The sequence below is a fragment of the Pogona vitticeps genome, chromosome 1, assembly GCF_051106095.1.
Source record: "Pogona vitticeps strain Pit_001003342236 chromosome 1, PviZW2.1, whole genome shotgun sequence".
Taxonomy (NCBI): domain Eukaryota; kingdom Metazoa; phylum Chordata; class Lepidosauria; order Squamata; family Agamidae; genus Pogona; species Pogona vitticeps.
The window spans coordinates 52,867,682-52,895,664 of NC_135783.1; the positions used below are offsets into that span (position 1 = coordinate 52,867,682).

General features: G+C 39.7%; 1 protein-coding gene across 1 annotated transcript; it reads left to right on the forward strand.

The window, feature by feature from the left end:
• Positions 1 to 871: 871 nt before the first annotated feature.
• On the forward strand, positions 872 to 27,481 carry SRD5A2 (steroid 5 alpha-reductase 2). Its single transcript, XM_020788050.3, has 5 exons — positions 872 to 1,708; positions 20,694 to 20,857; positions 23,406 to 23,507; positions 24,178 to 24,328; positions 25,344 to 27,481. The coding sequence occupies exons 1-5, from the start codon at positions 1,341 to 1,343 to the stop codon at positions 25,408 to 25,410; spliced, it is 852 nt and encodes a 283-aa protein (XP_020643709.2). The 5' UTR covers positions 872 to 1,340; the 3' UTR covers positions 25,411 to 27,481.
• Positions 27,482 to 27,983: the final 502 nt, after the last annotated feature.

A 27,983-nucleotide genomic window follows, 5' to 3' on the forward strand; every position in this document is an offset into this window, starting at 1 on the left:
CCTGATCATCATGTGCAGATGTAAATATTGAACAATGAAGAAAGCTGATGGGGCAGGGGAATTACTCAGACCAAATATAATGTGGAAGCAGAGTTTTACATCTATCATGTCTCACCAAAATGACAAATGAGTAGGTTCTAGCTAGAGCAAACCAAGCCTGAACACTCATTCAAAGTACTGTATAATAATGACTGTCCTACTTTAGGCACGTTAGGACAAGACTCATGGGGAAAAGACTTTAATGCTGGGGAAAGTTGAAGGCAGAAAGAAAAGAGGAAGACGAAACATGATGTGGCTTGACTCAGTAAAAGAAGGCACAGCCTAGAGCGTGCACGACCTAAGGAGGGCTTGCAAGGACAGCACGTTTTGGAGCCAGTAATGGAAAAGAGTTGTAATAAATTGTACACACCATAAGGGTACCTATTAAAACCAAATCAGGGCCCGTGTGTCTCTGAAGATATGGGCTGCTGAAGGCTGTAGGGTGCTGGTGCCCTCGTCCCCTGCAAGGCAGCCTCCCTACAGGCAACTGGTTGGGCACTGCATGACCAGACGGTTGGGCCCAACAAGTTTCTGGCCTGACCAAGGAGAACATTTTTGGTCTCATTGTCCTCCCTACTCTACCACCCCGGGGTTGGGCTCTTTCCCGGGTGAGGGCTAAGGATGGCAGCCACCAGCGGGGACTGGCTTCCCAATGAACAAGAACATCCTAACATTGCCATTGCACGACATGCACGCGGAGGTGTTAGTTATACCGCATTCTGCTCCAAGCCAGGTGTAGCGCTAACGCTGCGCCTCCACACTGTCAGGGGCAGCCGAGGTAAGGGCAACCGCCGCGCCGCCTTCCTCGAACTTATCGGGTCAGGTCGAAAAGAAAAACACACAGGCCCCGCCGCCGGGAGAGGAAGAAGTATCGCCTCTCCTTCTATGTGGAGGCGCCGCGCGTCCCTCTCTCCCTCCCTCCCCGCTGGCTCGAGGAAATGTTTTAGCCATTTCCGAAAGAACTCGGAGGAGTAGCAGACCAAATCCTGACGGACGGTGGGCGCTGAGGGCCGTAGTCCATGGAGAAATCTATTCTGAGGACTTGGCGGGACGAGAGGAGAGGGGGAGGCGACTTGGCGACAGGTTGGGGCCATGGGGGGATGTGGGGAGGAAGCGAAGGCGGGCGGGCGGACGACCCGCTCTCTCTCTCTCTCTCTCTTTTATTTGCCTCAGCTCCACACCGCCTGCTGAGGCAACCACCTCTTCCTCGTCTGGGAGGGGACGTAACGGCCCAGCTCTATTAATGGCAGGGCTGCCCCGCCGCCGCTTCTGTCGCCACGGAGCGCCCTCTCGGGAACAGCATGCAATGCTCACGGAGCGGCCTGGTGGTGTCCCTCAGCTGCCTGCAGGTGGCCTTAGGGCTACTGCACTTGGCGCTAAACAGGCGCCATCCCATGCGCTACGGGAAGCACGACGATTACAAGCAAAAGCAGGAGGAGCAGCGGCCAGGGCGGGAGAAAGCCGAGGGAAACGACTCTTCGCCGAAGCCGCCGCCGCCGCTGCCGGCTGAGGACCGCGCACACGTGCCCGCCCGCTGCGCCTGGTTCCTGCAAGAGCTGCCCGCTTGCCTGGTGCCCGCGCTCCTGCTGGCCTGGCGCAACCCGCCACGCTTGGCGCCTCTCGGCTGCAAGCTGCTGGCCGGCATGTTCTGCGCCCACTACTTCTACAGGTAAAGCGTGAGGGACCGTTTGCCTGAGAGAGGGAAGCGGCTGCTCCGACAGCCACTCCCCCCCCCATTAACTGGGATCTCCCAATTCTGTGTTTTCCGGCTAATCGAAATGATTCTCATGGTGCTGAAGGCGGTGGTTTCCTGTTCCTTTTTTTTTTTTTTTTACTCTAGAGGAGTCGCATTCTTAGCCGGGTGAAGCAACTTTGGGGTTAGCGGCGGGTTTGGCGGAGAAAACACTGCAACTCTTTGCCAGGGAATGGAGAGGCTACCTGGTGGGGCCGCGGACTTATTTTTGCAAACGACCAGAAACTTTGAAATTTCTCTGAAGTAGATCTCAGGGTATTCTCTGGGTCCCGAGTATAATCACATATTTATCTCCATTCAAACTTAAGTCCCACTACGTTTTTCCAGACTTGCTGGCAGGTAAGTGTATATAGGGCTGTAGCCAAAATACAATTCCTGAATCTTGCCGGGTTGAACTCGGAGGGCATACTTCCAAAGAATACCAGCCAAGCACCGCTGTCAGAAAGGTATGTATGAATGAAGTTCCTCTCTGTAAACGTCACTAGCAAAATAGTCTGCCTTGGAGACAACTGTTATATGACTTTTTGTCTAGGAATTAGGGTAGACACCTAAAAACTTCATACACAGAAGTAAACCCCATTGAGTTCAGTGGGACTTACTCCCAGGAGTGAGTGTGTTTGATTGCAACCATACTCTCCTTGAATCGATAGACATGGGATTTTCAGACTTGTGCCACTCTTACTTCTAAGAGCCCTTGCATAGGACCTGCCTGTAAATTTTGCCTCCACCCTCCTGCTCTGCTGTCTCTTACAATGTACAGTATTATCTCAAAATTTTCACCTTCTGTATAGCTTTTTTAATGCATAGTGGGAGAGGTGGTGAATTAAAACAGATAGAGCAGCCTGCTTTCTCAGGTGCACTGAGACCACAAGCATGAGAAAGTTTTGCTGCTGTTGTCATCGACATGTTGTTGATGTTGTTGATGATGATTGTCACCCAATTACCGTGTTTCCCCCAAAATAAGACAGGGTCTTATATTAATTTTTGCTCCAAAAATATATTGGGGGTTTATTTTCAGGATATGTTTTATTTTTTTCATGTACAACAACCTACATTTATTCAAATGCAATCAAGTCCTCTTCTTCTGGTTGCTGCACAGTGGTGGAAGCTGGGGTTTCACTTAACTGGGGCTTATTTTTGGGGTAGGGCTTATATTACGAGCATCCTGAAAAATCATACTAGGGATTATTTTCAGGAAAACAAGGCATATACCTAACTCTTCTCCAACAGGGTCTCTTCTTCATCAGTTCAAGACTTTTATCTTCTCCTCTCTTAATCTATTTTACCAGATTTTTATAACACCACATACTGAAGAATATAGATGTAAATACTCAAAAAGAGCTTTTCAGAGATGCAGCTGAATTCCTACTAAGGATTATGTCATATTTCCTAGACAGTGTGTTCCGTATAGGCAGTGACTTAAATCTGGAGGCCAGACTTTATATTATAGGGCATAATATACATTTACTGTATATGGCAAATCCATGATAATATTTTCTAACATTTTCATTTTCACTTTAACATAACCAACACACACAAAAAAACACTTTGCAGAATTTTCCAGATCTGAAACACAGCTCTGAAGCTTGTTTTAGTCCTATCAAGTCTCTCTCTCTCTCTCTCTCTCTCTGTGTGTGTGTGTGTGTGTGTGTGCGCGTGTGTGCGTGCGTGTGTGCGTGCACCTGCGCGTGCGTGCGTGCGCGCGTGCGTGCATGAGAGAGAGAGAGAGAGAAAACACTGAATTCATGTGGGAGGGGGAATTGGATTATTAAAATACACTATTGTAGTGCCATCATAGATTTAGTATTACATTCCAGGTTTGGAGTTGGCTTTGCACAGAGCAAACAGAAGAAAAATCTGTTAATGTGTTAGTGGTTCTCTGTAAATGTCACATTAAATTTCATTAAAAAGATGTTCAGGATGGTTTTAATCGTATTATTAACATTTTACTGTTGACAAGAGTAGGGCATCTGTTCCTGATAACTTTTTCATTAGCTTTTAGAAGATGCAGCAAGTAACGCAAAACTATATAAAGATATGACATTTGTGTTTGACTTTTAAAGATTAAAACTGATGATGACTGGCAAACTCATGCAATGAAATGAAAGGAATAAAATTCTACAAAAAATGCAACTTTAATTAAAATCAGGCTGTGTGAGGAAGCAAAAAAAAACAACCCTGTGAACTTAAAACCAAGGAATGTTAAAATGGGATGAAATATTATTTTGATTGATGAAGGTACTGCCTTCCTCAGTGCATCAAAAGAGAAAGGCTGCCAGGTAAGCTAAGCAGTGCTTGGGGCTTCTTCCAGATGTTCTTGCCTACCTGCAGGTATCGAGGCCTTTTGAAGACACAGCTGCTTTCACAGTGAGTGCCAAAAACACTGCAGGGATCCTTGGAGTCGGGGGTTTGAGTAGGTGTTAAATTATGTGACTTTGGAACTGTTTAGCTGCATAGTCCCACCTATGTTGAAAATTTTTGAGTGGAAACATTTTCTAATGCTTTTCTTTCTTTCTGTTTGCATCATAATAGAGTGGGTAAAATGCTACCTAAATTTCCAGAATTCCTGGCCAGAATCCTGCTGGTGTTTGCATAAGAAATCAAGTCTTGCCACTGTTAATTGATGAGGTATCAGGGCACATCTCAGTTGCATGTTTTGACATGGGACTAAGACCTGGCCCATCACCTCTTTAATTAGTTGCAGTTAGCTGTGGCAAGTTACATAAACTTCACATGAATGTCAGTAAGAGTCTGGCCTCTATTCCATGTCATATGACATGCCCTATAATAGCCCTGGAATGATACTAAGAACTGAAGCATTTTCAAAATGTTTTTAAATCAAATGGTATCTACTAAGACTAGTGGGATGGTGGGCGGGTTTTTGGGGTAGAATGCCAGCAAAAGCAGTGATCCTCCTCCCCGTCCACTCAGCAACACCAAAACAGTTATTTGCAGGCACATATCCTTGTTCCAGTTTTACATTTGTATGGAAAGAAGTTGAATCAAATGGTTATTGTCACGAGTGTATTCCAAATCCTGAGATTTCCATATGGAGTGCTGCATAGAAATGGGTGGAATTGGAATCTACTTAGGAGCCGAGCCATTTGACAGTAACGGCAATAACAGTAATCAAGCCGCAGCATCTGTACAGCAGCAGAACACTCTTTACAGGCACATACTTCTGTTAGATACTGGGACACCCAGATCAACATTCACATAAGGAAATCAAATGGCTAAGACCATGGTTGCAAATTTGGGGTTGGTTGGGGGGGACACACAGGCCTACATTTACTCCAGCATTTATTTAAAAGCACAGTCTTCTGTTCCAACAACCATTTTCATTGCACATGGGAAGAAAGAGAATGACATGGCTAGGATCATGAGCACATTCCAAAACTATGCTTTTATGTGTGGTAGCAGTAGTAATAATAGTAATAATAGTAGCACCAGTAGAATTAAAGCCATGATACATACACATTGTATCCCATATCTCCCCTTGAATATGTGGTAATAGTAGCAGCAGCAAGAGGATACAGATAACAATCCAGATACCAACAATAGGACAATCCATCCTAAATCCACCCCTTTGCGTGTGGTAGTAGCGGTAGCAGCAAAATGACGATGATAATAATGCTGCCCATAGCACAGATTTGCATAGCAATAGTAGTTCAAAAAGCAATGCATTCCAAATCCACCTCTTTGCATGCATTTGTAGCAGCAATTTCTGTTAGATTTAATAGAAATTACCTAGAATAAGTAAAGGTAAAAGTTCCCCATTTAGTCCAGTCATGTCCAACTCTAGGGTGCGGTGCTCATCCTCATTTCCAAGCCATAGAGCCAGCGTTTGTCTGAAGACAGTTTCCGTGGTCATATGACCAGCGCGACTAGACATGGAATGCCATTACCTTCCCACTGAGATGGTACCTATTTATCTACTCACATTTTTGAACTGCTAGGCTGGCAAGAGCTGGGACAAGTGATGGGAGCTCACTCCATTGCGTGGATTCGATCTTACGACTGCTGGTCTTCGGACCTTGCAGCACAGAGGCTTCTGTGGTTTAACCCGCAGTGCCACCACGTCCCTGGCATACTAGAATACTTGTGCATTAATTAGATCACTACATCTGACTTGTGTGTTCTCTTCCTCTCTCTCTGTCAAACACACAAATATGTGGTTCTTGTGTTACATTCAGTCAGTTTAGAAGGCAAAGAAGTAAAGTGATCTAAGGTGTGGGGAATTATTATTATTCTGCTTCTAGACTGAACACAGTGCCTAAGATGTGTGTGGGGTGAGAGAGAAACAGAAGACTGAGGGGAGATATAACACTTTCAAATAGTTTAGATGAGGACCAGAATCTGTTTTTGATCATCCCAGAGTGCAGGACACATAATAATGGACTCAAGCTATGGGAAGCCAGATTTAGCCTGAATATCAGGGTGAAAAAATCTTAACAGAGCAGTACAACAATGGAACAAATGACCTCGGGAGAGGGCGAGTGCTCACTGGAGGCATTCAAGAGAATGAACATCCATCTGTCAGACCTGCTTTGATCTGGATTCCTGTATTGAGCAGAGGATTGGATTCAATGGCCTTATAGGCCCCCTTTAACCCAATTATTCTATAGTTTTATGAAATGTTTTAGAGGGAAAAAAGCAGTAGCATCAGGAAAGACTGGTAGCATCAAATGGAAGAAGCTTTGGCGGATCTCTAGTAAAGGTAAAGGTTCCCTTTGACAATTTTTGTCCAGTCATGTCTGACTCTAGGGGGCGGTGCTCATCCCCGTTTCCAAGCCATAGAGCCAGCATTTTTGTCCGAAGACAATCTTCCGTGGTCACATGGCCAGTGCGACTTAGACACGGAACGCTGTTACCTTCCCACTGAAGTGGTCCCTATTTATCTACTTGCATTTGCATACTTTCGAACCGCTAGGTTGGCGGGAGCTGGGACAAGCGACGGGAGCTCACTCCGTCGTGTGGTTTCGATCTTACGACTGCTTGGTCTTCTGACCCTGCAGCACAGGCTTATTCTAGATGAGTCAAGAAATTGACCGAGTATATAGAATTAACTCACAGAAAGAATAAGACCCCAAGGGATGTACATATAATTTTCTTGAGGAAGAAAATTAAAGAAGATATTTTGGGAAGCTAAGAAATAACACATTAAAGATCAAGATAAGGAGATTGTAGTTTTGAAACAGATTCCATGGAAAATTCGAGATATTAGAAAACAATATTCCTTTCTGGCAAATAAATGAGAAGAACATAAATTTTAGAGGGCTGGTACCAGAAGGAATTCTGATGAACTGGCAGTCAAGAAAATTTAGGCTAGATAGCTTTGACAAAGCTAGAGATTTTTATGGGAAATATGTAGCCACAGGGGATAAACAAAGTTGTTCAACAGAGATGGAAGAAGAGAGGCAGATGAGAGCATTTGTAGCCATGAAAGGGGAGGAACACAAGGACTACTCAACAACCTACCAAATAGTACAATGAGAGACACAAAGTGATTTGGATTCCGAGGCTACTGAAAAGAGGAAAACTAGACCAGTCAATCCAACTTATAAACATGGAGACAACAACAGAATAGTTTCAATTAATATAAATGGATTGAATTCCCCAAATAAAAGACGAAAAACTTTCTTAAAGCTTCAAAAAGGAAAAGAAAAAAATTGTAAACTATTAGAATGCCCTAAAAATGGTAAACTATTAGAATGTCCTAAATTAGGTAACCTCTTCTACTCATGTGATCAAAAACAAAGGAAAAGGGGAGTTGCTGTTTATGTGACAACTTCCAAAGAATCAAAATTTATCTATGCAGATCAACAGGGAAGAATCCTAATGGTGGAAACAAAGGCAACAATAGAAAAACATTGTTAGTTGCTATATATGCGCTAAATAAGGTGCAAGAAACGTTCTGTAAAAGACTTTATAATCTTTTGATGGAGAAAAACTATCAAAATATTTGCCTAATTGGAGATTTTAATGCTATAGTTCAGGGGTGTCCAACCTTTCACCTTCCCTGGGCCACATTAGAAGATGAAAATTTGGTTTGGGCCGCACATAAATTTGGTTTGGGCCTCATGGGGGGGGCAGCCCTAGCCGTCCTCCACAGCCCCGCTCCGAGTGCGCTTCCCGGCAGCTGCGATCTCAGACAGCAGAGGCTGCCAGCTTTGACTCCGGCGGCTTTATGGGGCCGGGAGGGGTCCACCTATTGACGGGGATGGCACAATGCAGTCACGCAGCCCCCCTGTCCCCTCCCCTCCTTCCTTCCCTCTCTTCCCTTCCCACCGTTGTGACATGCCCCGGCCGCATTCCGGCTGCAAGCGCCAGCAGTGTAACTTGAAACTTTGGAATTTCTTTTTTAAAAAAAAAATTGCATTGAGCTGCATTACGAGCCGACCTGGGCCGCATGCGGCCCTCGGGCCGCAGGTTGGACAAGCCTGCTATAGTTGATCAGACAAAGGATTATAAAAAGAACCACAAAGGGAAAAGCAAAAGAAGGATATTATCTAAAATATTTTTCCAAATGGCAGAAGAGTCGGGGTTAGAAGATATATGGCGTGGACATAATGGAGAAAAACTACAATATACATTTTACTCGAACCGACATATATCTTGTCTAGAATCGACATGATATAGACAACGATGGATTTGAAGTCAGGAATTGACAAATTGAATATACAAACAAGCACATGGGCAGATCACAATCCACTTAAAATTGTCTGGAAAGACAGGAGAAAACAAAAGGGAAGATGGATCCTTAACATGGCAATTTTGAAAGAACAAGAATTCATAGATAAACCTAAAAAAGAAATGCAACATTAAAGAAAACAAAATACAGCATTCTTCATTACAGGTGATATGGGATGCAGCTAAGGTGGTATTCCATGGCTTTGCATATATTATTAAAAGAAATAAAATGGGAAAACAAGGATACAACAACATGAAAGAAGAACATAAAAACTGGAATTAGAACTTCAAAATAGCCTGTATAACAAAGTAGTGAAAAAGGAAATGGAATTGCTGAAACATAAATGAACCTTATGGATACAGAAGAAATGGCGCAACAGATAAAAGCTACAAAACAAATTTATTTTGAAAATGCAAATAAGCCAGGAAGATGGCTAGCATATAAACTGAAGAAACTGAGAGAAAAGAGACAAATAAATAGATTAAAAGATATAAAGGGTACTTTACAAACTCAAAAAAATCAAATACATAGTATTATAGTGGACTTTTACACCAACATCTATAAAGCTCAAGTAACAAACAGGAAGAAGATAAAGGACTATTTGGAAAAAGCAAATCTTCCCAAGCTACCTGAAGAAGCTAAAAAGATAATAAATGCAGAAATAACATTGCTGGAAATTATAGAAAGTATAAATTAACAAAAAAAATGACAAAACCCCAGGTCCAGATGGACTCCCCACTGAATATTATAAACTTTTTGAGAGGAATTAGTGGGACCTCTGAAAAATGTTTGCAATCAAACACTTAAAGAAGCAAAGATTCCAAAATCTTGGTCAGAGGCAAATATTACACTAATACCTAAGGAAGAAGCTGATTTGACTCAAATAGGGAACTATAGGCCGATTTCTCTTCTTAATGTGGATTATGAAATATTTGTGTCCATTATGGTGGAAAGACTTTAAAATATCTTATGCAGTTTATACATGTAGACCAAAATAGTTTTCTCCCAAAAAGGCAATTGAAGAATAATATAAGAACTATAGTAGACATTTTAGAATATTATGAAGCACACCCAGAAAAATAAATGGCTCTCCTAATTTTGGACGCGCAAAAAGCTTTTGATAACTTAAATTGGGAATATATGAAGAAGAAAGTTGAGATGATGGATTTTGGAGAAAACTTCTTGAATATGATACAATGTTATTTCTGCAATTTATACAAATCAATCAGCAAGAATAATCATTAATGGAGAAGTAGCAGGAAATATTGAGATTGCTAAAGGAACAAGGCAAGGATGTCCACTTTCCCCATTGCTGTTCATCTTTCACTGGAAATATTAAACAGAGAAATTAGTCTCAAGGAATACAAGGAACAAGGATTAAAGACTAAGTTTATAAACTTCAAGCTTTTGCAAATGACCTGGTTTTTATTTTAGATGACCCACTAAAATCAGCCCCAATTTTACTTCAGCAGATTGAAGAATCTGGCGAGTTAGCTGGTTTGAGAATCAATACAGAGAAGATGAAATTCTTAACTAAAAATTTAACCCCCAAACAAAAAAGCCAGCTCATCTTAAATACAAACATTCGAACAGCGAAGAAAGTAAAATATTTGAGAATTTGCTTGACAGCTAGATGTTCTTCATTGAAAGAAGATAACTATGTGAAAATGCTTTCACAGATTAAACAAGACTTGGAAAGGTGGGAGAAGCTTTTATAGGAAAAATCGCCATGGTTTTCTAGGAAAAATCACAATGGTTAAAATGAATATCCCTTTTCTAGGAAAAATCGCATTGGTTAATATGAATATCCTCCCAAAACTACTCTTTCTCTTTGAGAATTTGCCAGTTAAGCTAGAGCAAAAGTTTTTTGAAGAATTAAACAGTCTAGTTTCAAAGTTCATATGGCAGAAGAAGAAACTGAGAATTAAACACAAATTACTACAAGATGCTAAAGAAAGGGGAGGATTTGGCTTGCCGAATTGGAATTTATATTATCAGGCAAGTGCATTAACATGGATTAGGGAATGGATAAAGCTAAAAAATAAGAGTACTATACTTCGAGGGACATGATCTGCAAGTAGGATGGCATGCAATTTTATGGTACAGAAGGACTAAAACTCATAAATATTTTGAAAAATATAATAAGAAATTCTCGTTTAAAGATCTGGGGGAAAAATAAATCTAAAATATACAGTATGTGAAAATACCTAGATGGGTCTCACCAATGGAAGCGTTCACATACCGAAATTTGCTAAACTTCAAAAAAATAACTCCTGTACTTATAGTGAGTTTTTGAATTCTGAGGGACTTTTGAAGACAAAAATTCAATTAGAGAACCAAGGACTAATATTTTCATGGTTGCCTCAAATGCAAATACAATCAATTTATAATCAAGATAAGAAGGCACAGGGTTTTCATAAAGAATGCAACATTTGACAAAATATTACTAAAGAAAAACAAATTCAAAAATTGTATAAATTTTACTGCAATGGGATAAGCAAGATGAAGAAGTTAAAGATACAATGTTAAAATGGTCTAAAAACATTAGCTATAATATGGAGTTAGAAAAATGGCAACAACTTTGGACCAAAAATATAAGTTAACATTAGCAACTTCCTACAAAGAAAATTTATATAAAATGTTTTATAGATGCCATTTGTCACCAGCTAGACTTGCAAAAATATTCCCAAATATGTCAAACAAGTGTTGTAAATGTAAAAATCATGAAGGAAGTTATTATCATGTATGGTGGACTTGTGATAGGGCAAAAAAAAAATTGGACTAAAATCCACATGTGGATTAAGCAAATGTCAAAACAGGAAATAGAATTTAAACCAGAAATATTTTTGTTAGAACTGCTACCAAATATTGTAGATATACAAAGCTATTATTTAATACTACATGTTTTGACAGCAGCTAGGTTAATATGGTCACAGGTCTGGAAAGATGAAAATCCACCAAATGATCATTTAAAAATATTAGAAAGTGCAGAAATTGATAGATTAACCAAGGGGTTAAAGGGACAAGAAGAATCATCATTTTATTTAAGCTGTAATTTATTTCATAATTGGTGGAAAGTAAAAGTCCTGCAGTAAAGGAACAGAAAATGAATTAAAAGTGGGATGTCATGGATAGGATCTCATCAGAAGAATTAGTCCAATATACAAGATTGCTTTTATGTTGAGCCTTAGACTACTACTTCTTTTTTGCATTTAGATTATCTTTGTTTATTGTTCAACAGTTAGATTCTTACACTTTATGCTTACTGTTTAAATACACATTGTGTTATATACCTATGTTTTTAAATCCTTTGTTGGAAATTTTTTAAAAAACATTTAAAAAGGGAGAGAATGAGAAGGAGCCTTAACACCAAAAAGAAAAAGAAGAAGAAAAAAGGAAAGACTGGTAGCAGGCAGACAGGAGAGCTGATAAAATAGCTGTATGATCAAGATAAACTGGTTGCTTCAAGGCTTTGATTGGTCACAGCATACTTAGAAGATGCTTCTCTATTTTTAATTCTAAATGGACAAGGAGGTATAGATTGCAACAACTGTACTCATACACCTTAATGCAGCATTCTGACTGGGAGCTGCCAGTATGTGTGGCAGCTGTTCTGTTTTATGCATCCAGGCTGGTTGCATAAAAGACATAAAATGCATCCAAGACATAAAAGTTCCCTGAATGTTTGGTTAGCTGTTTTGTTAACAGGGTTGATAAGAGTAGAGTTTTGTCAACAGAGAGTTTACTTGGGAGATGCTATTCTCGTTGTAAAGAGGGAAGACATTTTGTGCTATACAGAGAGATGGGAAGCTGGCTGTAGATTTAAAGTATGTCATTAAAATATCAGTTGTTCCTCCGAGAGGCCGCCCATGTATCCATCTAATTGCATTTGTTTTACCAGAATGTCTTTGCTTCAGAGTACAACTCATTACAGTTCGTCAGTGTAATGTTTCCCTAGCATGTTTTGCATGCTAGTGGCACATTTGGTATTTAGCACCTCTAGCAGGGTTGCTGCCAAATCTTAGCAATTCTTTTAGCATAAGATTCTGCCTGCATTTATCTTAATACATGAGATTAAGGTTGCAGCTTGAATTTGATAGGGGTGCTAAACCAGTTGCAGAATACAAAATCATAATACAGCCTTTCCCACCTTGGCATGCTCCATATGTGTTGGTTTGTAATTTCCATCTTTCCCAGCCAACATTGCTACGGAGAATTGTAGTACAGTAAAACTGGAGGTCACCAGACTGGGGATGGGTATGTGTATAATCCAGTCAGAACACATTTGTTTTTCATGGCACTTCACTGTACATCATTAACTTCTTGGTCCCCTAGTTAGTAGCTCTGAGCTGTCAGTCTTTTTGCAAAGTGTGCTGCCTTCCTTTTATCCTCTTGGTCTCCTGGCCCACACCCTCTCCTGATCCCTCTATGAATAAAAAAATTGAAGTCTAAAACAGGAGACTGTCTCAGCATAGTTTTAGTCTTTTTATTGAATGATTTTAATTTTACAGTGGGGTCTTGAGAACTTAATCCGTATTGGAAGGCGGTTCTCAAGTCAAAAAGTTCTCAAGTCAAATCTGCATTTCCCATAAGAATGCATTGAAAACCATTTGATCCGTATCTGCTCTTTTCCGTCCATAGAAACTAATGGGAAGCTGCTATTCCACCTTCGACCACTAGAGGGGGATATTTTGTTTCTTTTTTTCTTAGGTCAAGAAAGGTTCAGGGAAGGCAGGGAAAATACAGTCCAGGCAGGACAGTACCAGGCAGTCTGAAGACTGTCTCCCAATCCACTCTAAACGCTGGGAGGAGTGAGGAAGCAGACAGGCTAACAGTTTTCACTGGCCAACAGTTCACTGAAAGTTCACTTTTTTCCCTGCCTCCCACATGGTTTTTTTTCAGTTCTTAACTCAAATCTAAGTACTTAAGTCAATATTTTCCTATGAGAGCGGTTCTTAAGTCAAAATGTTCTTAACTCAAGCCGTTCTTAAGTCAAGACCCCACTGTATTTCCTTTTTGGACTGTAAACCGCCCAGACTAGATTCATCTAGATGGACGCTATAAAAGCCAGTTAGGTTTGTAGGTAGGTAGATTTACTAAAAGTAAAAATATCAAATTGCAATTAGAGGCACATTACACAACAGGACACAACACAAGGCAATCTGATCATACATTGTGAAGCGTTTTATAGCCTTGATACAAAGTTGTCTATGCCCTTTTGCAGTTTTGATGTTCCAGGAGTATGGTGGAGCACTGACGTTGTGGCCAACCCTTATATCACGCAGCAATTCCTCTATTTCAGTACATTTCTCATCACATGGTATCTCTCCCTGGCTGTCATCTTTGACCTTGGCGAGTCCTCCTGTCTTGAACCAAAGTTTGCAGTCTGTATCAGTCCTATATGCTATTTCCACCCTATCCTGCTACTTTCTTCCTATGTTTTGTTTTCCTCACACCTCCAAGTGTTCCGTGTTGCTGGTGTCAACCTCCCTCAGCCAACATACCCTCTAAGAACTTCTTAACAGTAAGAGATGTTCAGCAATGAAAAGGGGTTGCCTTGGAAGATGGTGAACTCATTCATTGGAGATCTTTAAACAGAGGTTGGGTGACTGTCAGGGATGTTTTAGCTGTAGATTTAGGGCTGGACTCTGACTCTTAGGGTTCCTTCCAGGTCTACAATTCTGTGATTCTATGACCTGTTTTAACAACTATGTATTTAGGGTGGGTCAGTGGGTCCTTATTCTTTGTTGAATGCTATGTATTCTCCATCATTCCTCATAAACTGAGCCTGACATAAACTGTTTGTTCTCCACTTGTTTTGTTTCAGGATGCTAATAAATCTTGTTGAAAAGGCTGTTGTATTTGTCTATCCCTTCTCAGGTTGGCTAGTGTGCTGATATCTCAATAAGAGTGCAAGCCTATTGCATTCTTTCTTTCTTCAGAAAAGTAGGTTGGTGAGAAGATATCATGGCAATGGACATCAGAATTAAATAATTGTAAAATTAATAACTAATTAAATTTATACTCATGAAGAATCCTGAACATCCTATAAATGCCTGATGGACAGAAACTTCTGTCTTTTAAAACTTACGCTGATATATTTCGGCAAAAAATCTTCCAAAACCACAACCACATAATCTGTAAATATTTGTTTCTAGATATTCTGTTACCAAACTGCTTCTTATCACTCATCCTGTAAAACATATCCACATACATCAGCATTTTTATTTTAGGTACTTTTAAAATTAATATTCAGGATAACGTTTCATGCATCTGATGAAGTGGACTTTAGTCCATGAAAGCTTATGCTATAGTGGTTGTAGTCAAGTAGTGTAAACGTACGTTGCATAAGGCCAGTGATGTACAGGTAATAAGTTGTGGCCATTTTTGGGGGAGTTACCAACTTGCTTCTGGAGGACAAAATAACGTGACTGCAGTGTTAGTCTGAATACAAGGACCAAAGTCCAAGAGACTCATGATAATAGAAATAGAATTGATTCTTAATAAATCAGTTTTTTAAAACACAACTTTTACATAAAGTCTCAATGAGACATTTATGTTCCATTTTTAATACGCAAGGCAGTCTTTGTTTTATTCTCCCTGTAATTAAGATTATATAATCTTGGAACTTTCTATTCCGCAACAGAGACTCAACTGTTTGAAGTTCATAATTTGATTAAGTCATTTTGTCACATCTTTCATTACATTGGCAGATATATAACATACTTTATGGCAATAGGAACAAGCTGATCTATCTTCATAAAAATCCAGTGGTTGTTTTCTACAAAGATATCATGGGATGTTCTGCCACAAGAGGGATGCATTGCATGTTATATCTGCCCCCCACACCCATTTCAAGTACAGTAGTACAATAGCAATTCTTAGTTCGCTAGGCAAAAAGAAGTAGTGAAGTCATCATGGCTAGTTACAGTGAAATGGTGAAGCAGATAGTAGTGGGTATTTCATACTTTTTCTTTCAGGAGGTTAGCTTAGCTCACAGGTAAGCATTATGGGTTTAGCAATGGGGCAGAAGCATTGAATTGGGACTGCAAGGAGATTAGAACTGTTAACTTCAGTTTTCAATCAAGTGTGGTTTGGTCTTACAAGTGAATCACAAACTGTGGGTAGTGTAACCTATGATTTAATGAAATAAACTAGGATCATTAACTCTAATAATTTAAAGTTGGCCTGTATTAATAAACTGAAACTGTCAGTACCCACAGGATGTCCTGGTTGAAACAAATTCTGACTCATATGTTTAACCTTGGCCAAGCTGTATGATCCCAGGCTGCCACCAGAAGAAAAGACTGGTAAACTACTTCTGAGTACTATATATCTAGGAAACTCTGGTGATGGTTGCCATAAGTTGAAATCATCTTGAAGGCGCATATTTTTATATGTTCCCCTCTCCTGGTTAATATTACTCGGACATGTAATGCAGTCATTTTGACGTATTTCACAAGTTCAGGTATTAAGACTACGACTGCTACCCCTTCAGTTTTTTTGAAAAAAGAAAAATATGAATAGCTTTAGTGCCATTGATTTTAGTGTGATTGGAGTAACCTGTTGTGGTGCTCCCTCCACCTCCCTCTACCCAGTGACTGCCACTTCCAAAGGTTAATCCATCCCCAACCCCCTTGGAGTTGATGTTTTACTTATAAATAGGGACTTCTTTCCCTTATAGTATCTCTTTTACTCAAACCGGACGAACAGACAGTGTTCCCTTTTAATTGCTTCTTAAATACTGCCATGGCAAAGGACTTAAATTCTAAAAAACGAGTAAGAACACTTTTGGTGAAACAATCACAGCGTATGTTATTTTTGGTAATGCAGCCCTGTCTGTGTGTGAGTGTTGGCCAGTGGTATATTGCATGATCTTTCCTTCAGTGCTCCCCTAGTGCAGGAGGCCAAGAAAGAGGATGACAATAGCTGTGCCTTTATCCCCATCACCGCCACCCACTTGTTGGCTGACTGTATGAATAATACCTAGCATCTGAGGGTCCTTGTGGCCGAGGCACCATGTGTGGAGGTGAAGAAGTTGTGTACAGGAAGTGTTTTGCCCAGCCCTCCCCATAATGCCTTGGTCTCAAGTACCCATGGGGCCAAGGCATTACTCATATAACCTGACAAGGAATACTCAGGGTATGCTGATGGTTAGCATCAGGGGCAGAAGGTTGATTATGGCAAGAGGCAGCTCAGGCCGCAAAGAGTGGGTGGCAGCAGCAGTGGCAGCATCTCTGTGACTGCTCCCAGCACTCTGTTCTGCCACTTCAATCTGGCTAATGGCTGGGACAGCCTTCCTCCAGGATATGATGCATCATAGCTTTGAATATATCTGTTGCTGAGGTCATGTGAGGGCAAAGGTGAAATTGCCCTTTTGTTCTACTTTGACTAAGCACTTAGTTGGCCAATATAGGAAAGAGGATGGTGGAGTAGACTGCCAGAGCGCTTCCAAAATACACAAGCTACAGAGAAGCCTTGCTGAGCTAGATGTAGGCTGTAGGTTTAAAGACAAGAGAAAACTATCTTTGGTTTAAAATTCTTGGAAAGAAGTATAGTGGAAGCAAAATGTGTAGCACTCATATATAGCCAGCTAGCCTTCCCTATCCTTATGGGCTGCTAGACTATAATTGCTGGCTGGGGAAAATGAGATTTGAAACCAAGCACATCTCACAAGCACCAAATTGATCAAAGGCTTCTGTATGACTTGCATTAACATGTATAATTGGTTCTTGGAACATCTTGACAGTTTAGAGCTGCTTCTGAATAGATGCATTGCAATTTGTTAAAACATTAGGCTACTCTCTACTGAAATTACCCGTATTTTTCGCTCCATAAGACGCACCTTTCCATAAAACGCACCAATTTTTTAGGAGAAGAAAACAGGAAAATATAATCTGTTTTCTTCGCTCCATAAGACGCACAGACTTTCCACCCCCCTGTTTTGTGGGGGGAAAGTGCGTCTTATGGTGCGAAAAATACGGTAACTAAAATATTTCCATTAATAAATAGCCTTGTAGTATATAAAAAAGAAATTCATACATCTATTGCTAGGCTAGCAGATTAATTTACTGTACATTCCCTTGAAATGTATCATCATGTATCTTAGGTTGCAACTACATTGACAAATACTTTGGGATTTGTTCCACAATTAGCATGGAAGGATTTAAAAATATTTTTTAATTATCACATGATGATAATTATGTGATAATTTGCCATTGCAAATTAGATTGGCTCATTTTGCTTCCAGTTCAGGCTTTCCCCACAGCCATTGGGGGCTTCTAATTTTTAAAGATGGAACAATTCAAACAGTGTGTTCCCTGTGTAATTGTTTCATTCTACAAAAGGATGGAGGTATGACTTTAGGTGATGTTAGTGCGACATGTTAAGCTGGGGTGTGGTGTTCTGGACATTTTTCTCCCTAGTTGTCCTGAAGTATTTTTCCCAAACAAACTACCAAGTTTTGTGCTAGATTACCTTATTGCTTCATTAATACATTAGCACTAGATCACTTAAGCACAGAAAAAATGTGAAAGGAGAGCAAAGGATTGCCAGGTAGGCAGTATCAAAGGAAGCGGGACTGTGAGCTGTGGGGATGTATCAAATTGCATCAGACTGAGGGCCAGTGTGGACACTGGCACTGAAACAATCTTCATCTGATCACCTAAAATGAAATCAACCATTAAAAAGATTGTGAATCAAGCTGCAGCATAGTCTCACCTTTAGCCTTTTGTTTCTTTCATACAGTAGGGAAATTCTTACTGGTGATAAGAAATCCAGAATCTTATGGCTGGTTCATGCTTGCTTAAGAGGATTTCCAATGTGGTGTAGTGGACAGAGTGATGAGCTAGGACATAGTTTGAATCCTCAAGGCCATGGATGAGTACAACTAGTAAAACCTCTCCTTACATATCTTACTTCCCTTGAAAGCTCTATTAGGGTCACTATAAGTCAGTTCTGACTTGACGGCACAGAAAACACACACAAGAGAAAGCATTTAAAACTTGGCAGCAGGTTGCCACTCATTAATGGCACATGTCCAGGAACACAACCAGCACCTTCTTAATGAACTTCAATTTGGCATCAAGGCTTGGGCAATTCCCTACACAAATAAAAACTGATACTGTAATAGAATTCTGGCCACTAGGTGGCATCAAATGCCTTTCTAGCCCCTTAGCGTCCTGCCTCTTAATACATGCAGGAGATTTAAATATTTGCCCTGAAAGAAAGCTTTCCTGCAGGACATCAGAAGTATCTTCAAACCTCCCTATTTGTACTATATTGTTGTTATGTGTGTCAAGTCACCTGCGTCTTACGTCCCACCTTCTTTCTTATAAGCTCCCAGCGCTGTATCCTCACAACATGGTTGTGAGGTAAGTCAGACACAAATCACCTTGTGAGCCTTTATGGTTCATTGAGGATTAGAACTTGTATCCCTGAAGTCCTAGTCCGGCACGCTTTCTACACATAATGGAACTTAAGCCCTGAAAGGATGCTTGGAATCTGGCACTGCTCAGAGTATTGGAATGAGCAAGGTCCCTATCGAGCTATGTTTCCATACTGATAATCTTCCGGCATTTTTTTCTATAAACCAATGTGTTTTCTTTTTGGCGGAATATCTAGTTGCTGTTGTTCTGGCTGCAATCCTGCTCTCTTTGGCCTAGGAACTGATTTATTTTCCTTTTGAAAGGCTGCCAAATTAATTTCCTTCGTTGACCCTTGTTTCCTCCTTTGCAATATAAATAGTTAATATGGAAAATTTTGGAAGACCTACTCTGCTTCACTCCTTCTTGTAAGACCCTCTTCTGGTGTTTACCTTGTGGCCCCTGCTTGTCCCACCAAACACAGAGCTCACAAATGTATCTCAACACACCCTCTGACACGCTGCCACCAGTTGATCTCTTTATCAACTTATTTCTTATGAACGACTAAGGTCCATCCAGTACTGACTTTTAACAGAAACAGGTTTATTGATTACATGTGGTTTCAGGAATAAGTCTTAAGCACATACTTAAAGTTCCACACAGCTTCAACATTTTACTTTATTCTCTTCTATATTAATTAACACTGGTCACACTCTGACTAATCACTGACTAATCACTCCTTAAACACTCTCTGCCTCCAAACCCCAAACTATCCTCCTCTCTCTAGCTCTCTCTGACTCTCAGACTGAACTCCTTCTCCCAGGCTCCACCCCTTCAGCAGCCCCTTTGGCCCTACCTCACAACCACATTAACATATAACTTATGGATAATGCATAACTTATAATGCGTAACTTAGGGTAGACGCCACACCCTTATATCTAAATTGAGCTGCTATTAGGAGCTTTGTTGTGTTGGGCCACCATGTGTTGATTTGTTTCTGATTGCTCATCATTAAAGGTGAAATATTGTGCAGCAATAATGTCTGTGAACTGCTGTCTCCATTGGGTTATCACAGATAGTGTGGCATATGTTTCATTAGTGGGCAGATAGAAATGTAATCCTTCCTTGGGTATAAGAAGGGCTTGGAGAAAATAGGCAACTAATCCAGCAGGAGATGTATACCTGTATATCATCAATGGATTTCCAATTGGACATACAGTATTTCCCAAACCAGAAATATGATAAGAAGCTCCAGTCTAAGAATTATACATCATGCACACCAGATAGCAATGCTTAGAAAAATTGCTGTATTTTTATTGGATTACAACTTCCAGCATCCCCCAGCCAGCATGGTCATTGACTAGATTTGGGTTTCTGGGAATTGCCATCCAAAAAAGCAAGTAACACTTCCAAGATCTGCTGTGGCGTCCTTCTCACAACATGAATTTGTCAGTGTACTTGTACGCTTTTAGTGTGAAGCGCCTCCTAATATTTTTTTTAGCAAACAGTTCTATTCCTACTTACGTGCAACATGAGCTGAAAAGAAGTGGATTGTGCTTCCCTGCGTACCCTGCTTCTCCTTATGATGTGAGCAGAAGCAAAAATAAAGTGGCTAGAATCAGGACTAGATGTTGATGTTAAAATAACATGAAGCTGTTGCAAATGATTATTCTTCAAACCCCAATGAAAATGTGACCAAAGCAAAAATGAAGGATAAAAAGATAAAAAACTTCTCTAATGGGTGCACTTGTTATCATGTTATTATTAATAATATTGTGGATATTTGTGTGTATCTTTTTGACCTTGATGTTTTGATCTTGATGTGTTGCATTTTTCTCTCCCTCAGGACATTCATCTACTCATTCCTCATAAGAGGCAGGCCTTTCCCACTGAAAGTGCTGTTCTTTGGTATACTGTTCTGTACTTATAACGGCTTCCTTCAAGGTTACTACATGATTTACTGTACAGAATACCCAGATGACTGGTGTAACAACCTAAGATTTACATCAGGTAATTATGTGAGGAGATGCTGAGCAGCTGGCAGTCTAGTTCAGTTGAGCTCTGCCAAAAATGTCAAATCTGAATGTTGGATTGAGGCTGAGGGGGAAATTCTTTTCTAACTGTCCATGTTATGATTTATTTATTTATATAAAATATTGTTTACCTTGGCTATCTCAAGGTGGCTCAGATAATTAAAAACACAATCTTAAAAGCTAAAAACAGTACAATTAATAACATATTAAAATGTTAGGTAAAAGTATTACCAAAAACAGATTTAGAAGCAACAAAATATAAGCAACCCATTTACTGTCTCCTAGATAATCAGTCACTAAGGATAATACAAATTTGAATAACAAAACCAAGAAAAAAACATTTTGAAAACCTCCCAGTCTTTTTTTCTTAAACTACAGTATAAACATAAAATACATAAACTAAAAAACAGTACAAATTGACTGTGTTTCCCACCACCATAGTTTCCCAGTCTTTAGAGAGTCAAAAGATGCTTGATTTCCCATTACATATTAGCATAGCTACTACACTGGTAAAAAAAATAAAATATACAGGGAATAATTTTTATACTCATAAACATCAGTCTCTAGAGAGACTTATCTGCATGTATGAGACTTATCAATGGATGTTTAAATAGGTTGTGACTACACAGCATATTACAGCTAAATTCCAAGGGCCTTATCACATACCACAAAATAATTTTATTTTGTCTGAGTTGTTTTTGTTTTGTTCGTAATTTTTTAAAAAAAATCTTTTTCTCATCTGGAGGAGATCTCGCATGATTTGTATGTCAATACTAGTGATTCAGCACTAACCTCATATAATAATAATAATAATAATAATAATAATAATAATAATAATAATAATAATAATAATAACAACAACAACAACAACAACAACAACAACAACAACAACAACAACAACAACAACAACAACAACAAATAAATAAATAAATAAATAAATAAATAAATAAATAAAGTGAATTAAAAAGTAAATAAATAAATAAAGGACAATTTAGAGAAATAAGGCAGGGCCAGATGTTCCTATGGTGCCGAACATCATACTCCAACTGCCTATGTCACCTACTGTAAAACACCACCCACATTGGCTGCTGTTTTTACACAAGCAAATCAGCTAAGCACATGAGGAAAAGTCTGTTCAAATTGTTCCAGCTTGAAAAAAGTAGAACCTCCCACCAGCAAATGGGGGGAAAGCTGCATTGGGAGCAAAAAAGGCCAGACCAATTTGAATCAGCCTTTGCATTAGGTGATCAGGAAAAAATCCTTTGAATCAACACATACTATAACTGCAGAAAAATATGATATCATAGTCATAGCCTGAGTTTGCTTCTAGCTTACCTGTAACTTTCCTTGTATATGTCTGTACTGTTATTACTATCACTAGTGCAACAGCAACAAGATCAGTAATATATTATATATAAGTGCCTGAATCCAGCTGGCAGAACCAGCTGCACTAGAGCCTTTGGATCAATGGGATTTACATAAGAGTTATCTCACCATTCCACACTTAATTCTGTGCTGAGATTAGTATTTGAAAGTAGGCTAAAGTTCCTTCATTTCTATGGAGTAAAGTTAAGACCTGGTTATTTGGGCAGGCTTTTCCTCCTGCCGTATCTTAAATTCTATATTTTTGCCTTCTTGTATTTATATATATGTTTATTGGTCTAACTAGGGACGTGGTGGCGCTGTGGGCTAAACCGCAGAAGCCTGTGCTGCAGGGTCAGAAGACCAAGCAGTCGTAAGATCGAATCCACGCGATGGAGTGAGCTCCCGTCGCCTGTCCCAGCTCCCGCCAACCTAGCGGTTCGAAAGCATGCAAATGCAAGTAGATAAATAGGTACCATCTCGGTGGGAAGGTAAACAGTGTTCCGTGTCTAAATCACACTGGCCATGTGACCACGGAAAGATTGTCTTCGGACAAATGCTGGCTCTATGGCTTGAAGAGCGGGATGAGCGCCGCCCCCTAGAGTCGGACACGACTGGACAAAAATTGTCAAGGGGAACCTTTACCTTTTACCTTATTGGTCTAACTAACTGTTTTTAAATTTGTAATGCTGCCCAGATTAGACCTTTGGTATAGGGTGGAAAAATAATAAATAAAATAAATAAGAAGTGTACAGATAGTGAAAGGTAAGACAGTTCAAATGTGCAGGCTTGTAATCTAATTGACACAAAAGGAGAAAAAGAATAGAAAAGAGAAAATAAAGTTGGAAGAAAAAAAGTAAGCTCTGGAATAGCAACTCTGTTCTCTTCTAGAGGATGGATCCAGGCCAGTCTCAATCGTAAATCTGTTATGTTTTCGAACTGGGGGGGCAACATAAGCTTCCTGTAGCTGTGCCATCACTAGATGCTGTTTGGTGCCATTTTGGCTTCCCCATGATGTCCTTCTTGGAAGCCAGAGGGCAACTTCCTGATGAGGCCAGAATCTGCTAATTTATACTTATTTAAACAAGATAGCTGTTTGAAAGTAGGTGTGAAATCGATATTTAAACCATCGAAGATATAAACATTACATTTTCTGCTTTTAGGACTCATATTGTTTCTGCTTGGCTTGGGAATCAATATCCACAGTGACCATGTTTTACGCCAGCTAAGAAAACCTGGAGAGTTCACTTACAAAATTCCACAAGGTATGTGGTTCTTCCCCAATTTCCCAGAAATATTGACTGACTTATGTTTCTCTTGCCCCATGAGAGTCTGTCCCTACACCTTCAAAAAGACGACACTGCCTGCTACCAGTCAGGAATCCCTATCATTAGTTTCCTTGGCATTCTTGGAAGTGGTTAATAATCAGAGTGCTGGCTGGATAACTTAGTGGTTCAGGTATCTGGCTGCAGAGCCGGAGGTTGGGAATTCGATTTCCCATGGTGCCGCCTGTGGGTAGTATCACCTCCAGATTAAGATTGGAATTTATTTTGTGCCAACAGAACTGCCACTCCTTTGTAAAAGTATATTTGAGAAATATACTTTTGTCTACCCTGACCTTGAAATCTGATGTTATTATTGTGATCTGCTTTGAGAACCATTGTGCCTGAAAAAGCAGCGTACCGTTTTGGATTCAATCTGTTGCTTTTTGTTGTTTTTTTTGTTTGTTTTTTAAGGAGGAGGAAGAGAAGCTGAAGAGAAAGAAAAAGAAAAGCAGAGCAGCTGCAATGCTCCGTGGCTTGCAGTCTTTTCTCTGATTTAGTTGGTTACGTTTTCTGGGGAGGAGGCACATAGTCTCTCTTGTATGGGCTATATAGGATATGAGAGTTGACTTTCACTGTTCAGATGTGCTCATACAAGTTGTCTCTTGTGCAGGAGGATTGTTTGACTATGTATCAGGAGCAAATTTCTTTGGAGAGATACTGGAATGGTTTGGCTATGCAATAGCGACCTGGTCCCTACCTGCTTTTACCTTTGCCATTTTTACACTCTGCTGCATTGGACCACGTGCTGTCCACCACCACAGGTATTCTGTTGGTTATTATATTTTTATTGTTTACATAGCAGAAGCCCATATTCAATGAAAACAATTGTTTCTTAGAGTTGGCTTGAGATTTGTTATTTGCAGACTATTGCATCAAGTGGTAAATATGTATGGGGTGGCTTTCAAACTACAAAGTTAGACATTTCATACTGTTTCACATCCTCTTGAAAGCAACACATTGCACGAGACAGTTATGTGTTGCATGGAAATGTACATAGCTAAGTCTTGATGTAAAAAAAATGCAAGAGAGAAAAAAAATCTGAAAATTGGTATAGGCCTGGTTGGAAAAAAAACCAGAAGAAAAAAAAATCCAAGAATTGGGTGTGGATTTTAATTATTTTTTAATTTGATTTTTCTGTATTCCAAATCTCTCCCTCCCTCTCCCTCTCCCTGTCAAATACACACACACACTCACAGAAGTTTAAAAATTACATTTTTATAAATACATGTTTGTTATATGGAAAGGGAGGTACTTGGGAACAGGTGGGTTAGACCCCCTTACCTGCCCATCCTTTCTGTTGTTTTAGCATACAGCTTCTTAAGTTCACTTCTATGGGTACAGTCACTTCTGGAGGAAACAAATTGCTTATAAACATGATTAGTCCATTTCATATATCACAGCCCATTATAGTTGGCATAAAGCAGACCATGGCTTCTGATTCTCTTTTGGTAGCCAGCCACACACAAACCATGCTTTGTCATTTCGGACATCACATAAAACCACCCCTCTGCTGCCTTAAGATGTGTTGCTCTGCAACATCTAGAATCCCTGAGCCACCTTGTGACTGGATTGTTCTGGGAGCTGTCATTCAACACTTCTGGAAGGCACCAGGCTTCCAAAAATCCACTGGATATTCCATTCTGAATCTCTTTAAAAAGCAACCATGTGAGATGTGAAAAGAGATTCAACTTTCTTAAAGAAATCTGTACAAGACTATTGTCTAATATTATAATTCTGGGTAATTTTTTTTAAAATGTTGTATTTATTTTATTTCAGGTACTACATTAAGACATTCACCAGCTATCCAAGGTCAAGAAAAGCCTTGATTCCTTTTATATTCTAGAAAACAATTATCTGGATTTTTAATTTGCTTTTTATTTGAGGGGAGAGGTTGTTGTGTATCTGCTTGTTGTCTAACATTGACTTTGTTGTTGTTAAGTGTAAAATGCCGTTGTGAGCTTCAAAGAGAAAGACTCTGGAATTGTATAATGTAGCCATGCACAGAGAGTTTTTGCAGGAAGAAGTATTTGTCCCTTAATTACAAATGGGCAATGTCTTGGAGTTAGACTACAAGCAAGAGAAACTTCCCTTCCTAATGTTCTTTAAACAGACAGACAAAAAAGTAGGCCTAGGAAGCTAGAGTCTTCAGCATAGCATCAGCAGTATGATGAGACGCTGAAAGCACTATCAGATGGGGAAATAGCTCACATTTTGGACTGCTTGCCATGGTCCAGTGTGAACTATTTTCCAGTGGTCCCATGATGCACAATTGCTCACAAACCAGCCTGACCCTGATAAAAGGCCCAAGTATTTTTTCTTCAGTGGCAGGTCTATTCTTTTTGGAGGTTGGACTGGTGTGATTCCTGCACATACAGATGGGTCAATTTAAGGGAGATCATTCCCAGCAAAGCGACTCTTTCCAGTGTGACCTGATGTAATCCCTTAACCCTTAACCTTCTTCCATTCCTCTGCGCAGAATCATGCTCTCACTAATTGCTTTTGTTCTTGCAGGAAAAAGAGATGATAGTCCTGTATCTTCTCTCCTGTAAGCAAGAAAGTAGCTTGCATTCTGCCTTATAAACTAGAACTGGCAACCACAAGCCACAAAGATACACTTAAGGGAAAGCAGAACTGGCCTCAGATTGCTCTTGATTGGCACATTGCTCCAGCAAGGTCAACTGAGGATCTATATGATCCTCTCAGGCTCCACCCTCTTCTTGAATTGTGGACTGCCTTAAATAATTTGTCCTCTAGTCTGGAGAGTTGTCACCTCTTACTTTTTTTTACCTTGTCACTGCTGGTGAGGAGCCCCTAAGGAGTACGAGACCTCTTGTATAAAGTAACTTATAGACTGTGAGGACTCTGGTTCAACAGAGACTGCTGTGACTGAAAGTCCTATTTCAGGGTTCTTTGGCTCATTTAGTTTGTGTCCAACAGGCCCCCTCTTGGCTTACTGTCAGGACCTGGAAGTGGCTCCTATGCCTCTGTGGCTTCTGTTAGTGGTTCAGGTGATCCAACTACTTCTTACACACAACTTGGAAATGCTACCCTTTTGGATCACAGCCTCCAGAATCTGCCAGCCAGCAAGGCCGTGACAATTGCAGGATTTGGGAATCAGCCGCAAAAAATAACTTTTAGAGGCTCTGCTTCTATTCTTCTGTGTTGGGTTCTATTTGCTGTTCAGGATCACAACAGGAACTCTTGAAAGTTACTTATCAGACTACAACTTCCATAATCCCAAATCTATTGTGGCAGTTGGTGATGCTGATGGGGCAAAGTCTAGAAGTTGTAGCCCAAGAAAGCAACTTTTTCAAGCTGTTATCACAAGAAAATGTGGGATTTTTACCAGAAAATAAGAGGAAGGAAAAAGATTAAGCAGTCCTCACCAATACTCCCATTCAAGCTGTTTGCTTCTGGGTTTTGAAGCTGTATTTCCTTGGGAAAAAACAACAGAAGAAGCAATGTTGAGAGGGAGGAATAATAAATAAATTGGGTCTTCAACATACGGTATGTAGAAAAGCTGCAGTCAAGAAGTTGTGCAGAAACAGGTTTCTTACTGCCAATATATCAAAAGTTGCTGCTCAATGATCTTGCTTTTGGTTTGGATGGATGACTGACATTCCATCACAGACTGCCTGCATTTATTAGTGCAGGAACAAATACAATTAAAAATAATCTGTCAGGAAAAAATCTGGCTGTTCTTATTTTATTCTGTGCTCCTATGAAACCCCTATTATCCTCCTGTATTTTTCTCTATAAAGACCAAGAGACCATTCAATGGAAAAAGTTGTACTTGATTCCATGACATTTTGATGATGTGAAGTGTTCTTTTCCCCACTTATCTTGTTGCTGAAACTAATTATGAATAAGAATTGTTTGCTGTATTCTTAAAATATACAAATAATTTAACTGGATGTGTCGTTTCCTTGTATAATGTGGTCCGTGAATTGAATATATGAAATCAAATAAACAGTGGAGTGGTGAATGAACTTGTTGCAAACTTAGATTTTAGTCATACTAAAATCCCAGAGTAATAGAGCATTGTGATAGCATCTTAGATTGTATGATGTGGGTTTTTATTCATGATCTGCTCTAAATTAGCCTCTCATTGTTTGGGATTGTGTACATTTATCATATTTAAATGCATGATTTTGCTTATATGTAAAATAAACCAATTTGTATAGTCAGACAAAATAGTAACAATAATAAAATACAATAAATTGATTTATTGTATGTTACTGTTGTTACTATTTTATCTGACTATACAATTTGGTTTATTTTAAATATAAGCAAAAGCATACGTTTAAATATGATAAATTTACACAATCCCAAACAATGAGAGGCTAATTTAGAGCAGATCATGAATAAAAATATAAAATAATATATATATAAAAACAGGTCCTACTTTGCAGGCTT

Bases quoted from the DNA above. Each gene is read 5' to 3' on its own strand.
- SRD5A2 (XM_020788050.3), top strand. From the start codon at position 1,341: ATGCAATGCTCACGGAGCGGCCTGGTGGTGTCCCTCAGCTGCCTGCAG. The intron at 1,709-20,693 runs GTAAAGCGTGAG...TCTCTCCCTCAG, and splicing joins TGCGCCCACTACTTCTACAG to GACATTCATCTACTCATTCC. The intron at 23,508-24,177 runs GTATGTGGTTCT...TCTCTTGTGCAG, and splicing joins CACTTACAAAATTCCACAAG to GAGGATTGTTTGACTATGTA.